Source organism: Triticum urartu, chromosome 3 (genome assembly GCF_003073215.2).
Source record: "Triticum urartu cultivar G1812 chromosome 3, Tu2.1, whole genome shotgun sequence".
NCBI lineage: Eukaryota > Viridiplantae > Streptophyta > Magnoliopsida > Poales > Poaceae > Triticum > Triticum urartu.
Genome location: NC_053024.1, coordinates 103,849,615 through 103,852,728, shown reverse-complemented (window position 1 = coordinate 103,852,728; position 3,114 = coordinate 103,849,615). Strand labels below are relative to the sequence as shown.

Below are 3,114 nucleotides of genomic sequence, written 5' to 3'. Positions count from 1 at the left end.
CCCCAACCCAAACAATAAACCCTCTTATCCCTCCCGGCTGCAACGCCGTGCTCGGGGCTGCGTTGAAATGGATTGATGCATCACATTTTTTAGGCACATGAGGTTTTACCCAAGAATTTTACTATTTATTATTAGGGTCTGAGCAACAACTATCTCTAAGTTCACCGCTCACCATCTTAAGATGAGATATATATAGAAGTACAAAAAACACGACAAGATCTTGATCAGATGGTTATCAATGTCGAATGCGAAACTTTTTTGGAGCCGGCCCTTTGCTGAAGATTCTTGGAACTTTGTTTGTACTCCTAGAAACATAAATCTGTTGCTCTTGAGGCCAGATCTAGAGGAAAAGTCAAGGGTGCCTTTCTTTATGGAAATTATTGTACTTGCTTCCTGGGCCATCTGGATTTCCAAAAGTAATACTAAGATATTCAATTGAGGCGCCCAGTTTAATGAGATGGAAATAAATTTACCATCAAGAGCTCACCCTGCTGAAATTTAGGATTAAGAGGAGACATGAAGTTGTTTTTGTCTTCAGGTTCGACTCCTTTTGTAAGCTTTAATTTGTAATCTTCCTTTCTTTTTCTTCCTTATGATATTGTTTAAATTCTTTTAATTAAGAGTGAATTCTATTTTTTTACCTCTTAGTTTCACGTTTGTGACATCAACTCCTCTATTTAACACGTTTTCACATATTTGCCCAATTTAAGCAAACTGGTGCGACAAATTATCCTATTTTTTTCTCTTTCAATGTTGATTGTACATGCCATTTTGGCTGATTTTTTTTACTGTTTTTTGATTTGCTCTTGATTTGTCAAGGGATGGGTCCCACCTGTCAATTGGGGAGCAAGAAATATGAGTGAAAAATTGGAGTTCGAACCCGAAATCTCCCCCGCAGACAGCTAAGACTCATCCCCAGCCGAACTGAGAGCAAACCAGACAGAACCAAACAGTAAAATAAACCAGCCAACATGGCATGCACAGTCAACACTGAAATGGAAAATAACTAAATAAATGGGATAATTTGTGGCACAATTTTGCTTACATTGGGTAAAAATATATGAAAAAACTACTAAATGGGATAGTTCTCGTCACAAACGTGAAACATGTGGTACAAATATAACCCACTCTTTAACTAATGTATAAAACTTACAGTGGGGTTTTATCCTACTATTGCCCTTATAAAAAAACATCGAGTGAGAAATGATCATTTCTAGTTCTACTGTGCTATAGACGTTTTATTTATTTCTAAAACATCATATGGAGTATACTATAGTACTACTCCCTCTGTTTCAAATTACTCGTCGTGGTTTTAGTTTAAATTTGAATTAAAACCACGACGAGTAATTTTGAACTAAAACCACGATGAGTAATTAGAATGGAGGGAGTAGTTTTGAAGAGGCGTGCTGCATTGTGAAAGTTGAGGGAGCTAAGTAAATCGCTGGGAGGAATTGAATATCTAGGTGTAGCCAGGAGAGGGAGGCATGCAGGCAGCTCCGGGCAATGCCGGTCCGTCTCTGAGAGAGAGACCATACGACCCTAATTATTGATCATGGCGGAGTCAGCTGTCGTTCATGGGTTCCTATCCCACGCCACGTTGCCTCCACTCTCCTCTCCTCTACATATACAGCGCCACCCTCCCTCTTCCCTCTCTACATCTCCCTCCTCGCTCGTAGTAACTCGAGTCCTGCTCCCTGCACGGTCCTCCCATTACCACGAGCGAGCGCGTGTCATCTCATACGGGCGCGCGGGGGTACGTGGTGCTCTCTGCGCGCGCATGGCGGCGAGCGAGCAGAGCTCCGAGTCCTCGTCCACGTCCTACGCTTCCTCCTACTCCACGTCCTCGTGCTCGCCCAGGGCCGACGCCAAGAAGCGGCAGGACGGCGGCAACAAGCGGAAGCGCGCGGCGGCGGCGGGCGAGGAGGAGGAGGAGGCGGCCCCGGCGGCGGCGGCGGCGTCGTCGTCGTACCGCGGCGTGCGGATGCGGGCGTGGGGCAAGTGGGTGTCGGAGATCAGGGAGCCGCGCAAGAAGTCCCGTATCTGGCTCGGCACCTTCCCGTGCCCGGAGATGGCCGCGCGCGCCCACGACGCCGCCGCGCTCAGCATCAAGGGCGCCCGCGCCGTGCTCAACTTCCCGGACCTCGCGCCCGCGCTGCCCCGCCCGGCCTCCCTCGCCCCGTGCGACGTCCAGGCCGCCGCCGCGCGCGCCGCCCTCATGCACGACCACGACCACCAGTGCTGCTCCGCCTCAACCTCAACCTCCCCCACCGCGGCGCCGGCCTCCGCGTGCGGCAATGCGCCGGCGCCAAGCGACCAGCCGGCCGCGCGGGACGAGCCGGAGCCGTTCCAGCCGAGCCAGGGAAGCGAGCAGCAGCTCACGGCCGCGCAGGTGGAGATGGTGTTCGACGAGCTGGCGCCGCTGTGGGTGGAGGACGTGGTGGACTTCGCGCCGTCCGATCACTGCTGGACGGCGTACGATTGTCTCGACCCCCTCGGCTACCAACCTCTCCTGTGGGAGTATTAATTAGGCTTGCTGTAAAACACCCACCCCTTGATTTCCTCTCTTCTTCTTCTTTTCTTGGTTTTGTGTGGCTTTCTAGTGCTACTTAAAATGAAGCACATTTTTCGCTTTTTCATTTGGTTTGCGCACGTTCGGGTCGGTTGGGACTACTTGTAAGTTTGAGATGTTTGTGACCAATTTAGCTTAGATGTGAGTTGAGTTTGAACATAAGAATCTAATGTACATGTCAAAAAAAATAAAATTACGCGGGCTTTAGGTTACCGCAAAATTACGTGTTTTCTTATGGGTGAAATGAGCCAGCCTCAACATGATAGCTCTGGTGGTACTTTGGGCATGCGATGTAGTTTTCATGAATTAACTTGCCAAACCACCTGAGATATGTGAAGCAATTGCTTGACATTGATGTTGGCTTGCTTGTTTTAGGACACATCAACTTTGTTGAACCTAATTATTTCAACAACGCGCGGATAAATTCAAACTCTTCGTGGTGTAAGCTATTGACTCTTACTGAGCAGTAACTTATATTGCTAAGCAGGTCGATCGCTTTCGTTACCACGTGATGAGTCGATGACATGACTTGGTGTGATCGCGAT

At 48.6% G+C, this 3,114-nt stretch overlaps 1 protein-coding gene across 1 annotated transcript; it reads left to right on the top strand.

The window, feature by feature from the left end:
• The first annotated feature begins 1,662 nt into the window (after window positions 1-1,662).
• On the top strand, window positions 1,663-2,799 carry LOC125548092 (ethylene-responsive transcription factor TINY-like). The gene has a single exon (XM_048711773.1). It carries the CDS (start codon window positions 1,778-1,780, stop codon window positions 2,522-2,524), a length of 747 nt encoding a protein of 248 aa, XP_048567730.1. The 5' UTR covers window positions 1,663-1,777; the 3' UTR covers window positions 2,525-2,799.
• Window positions 2,800-3,114: the final 315 nt, after the last annotated feature.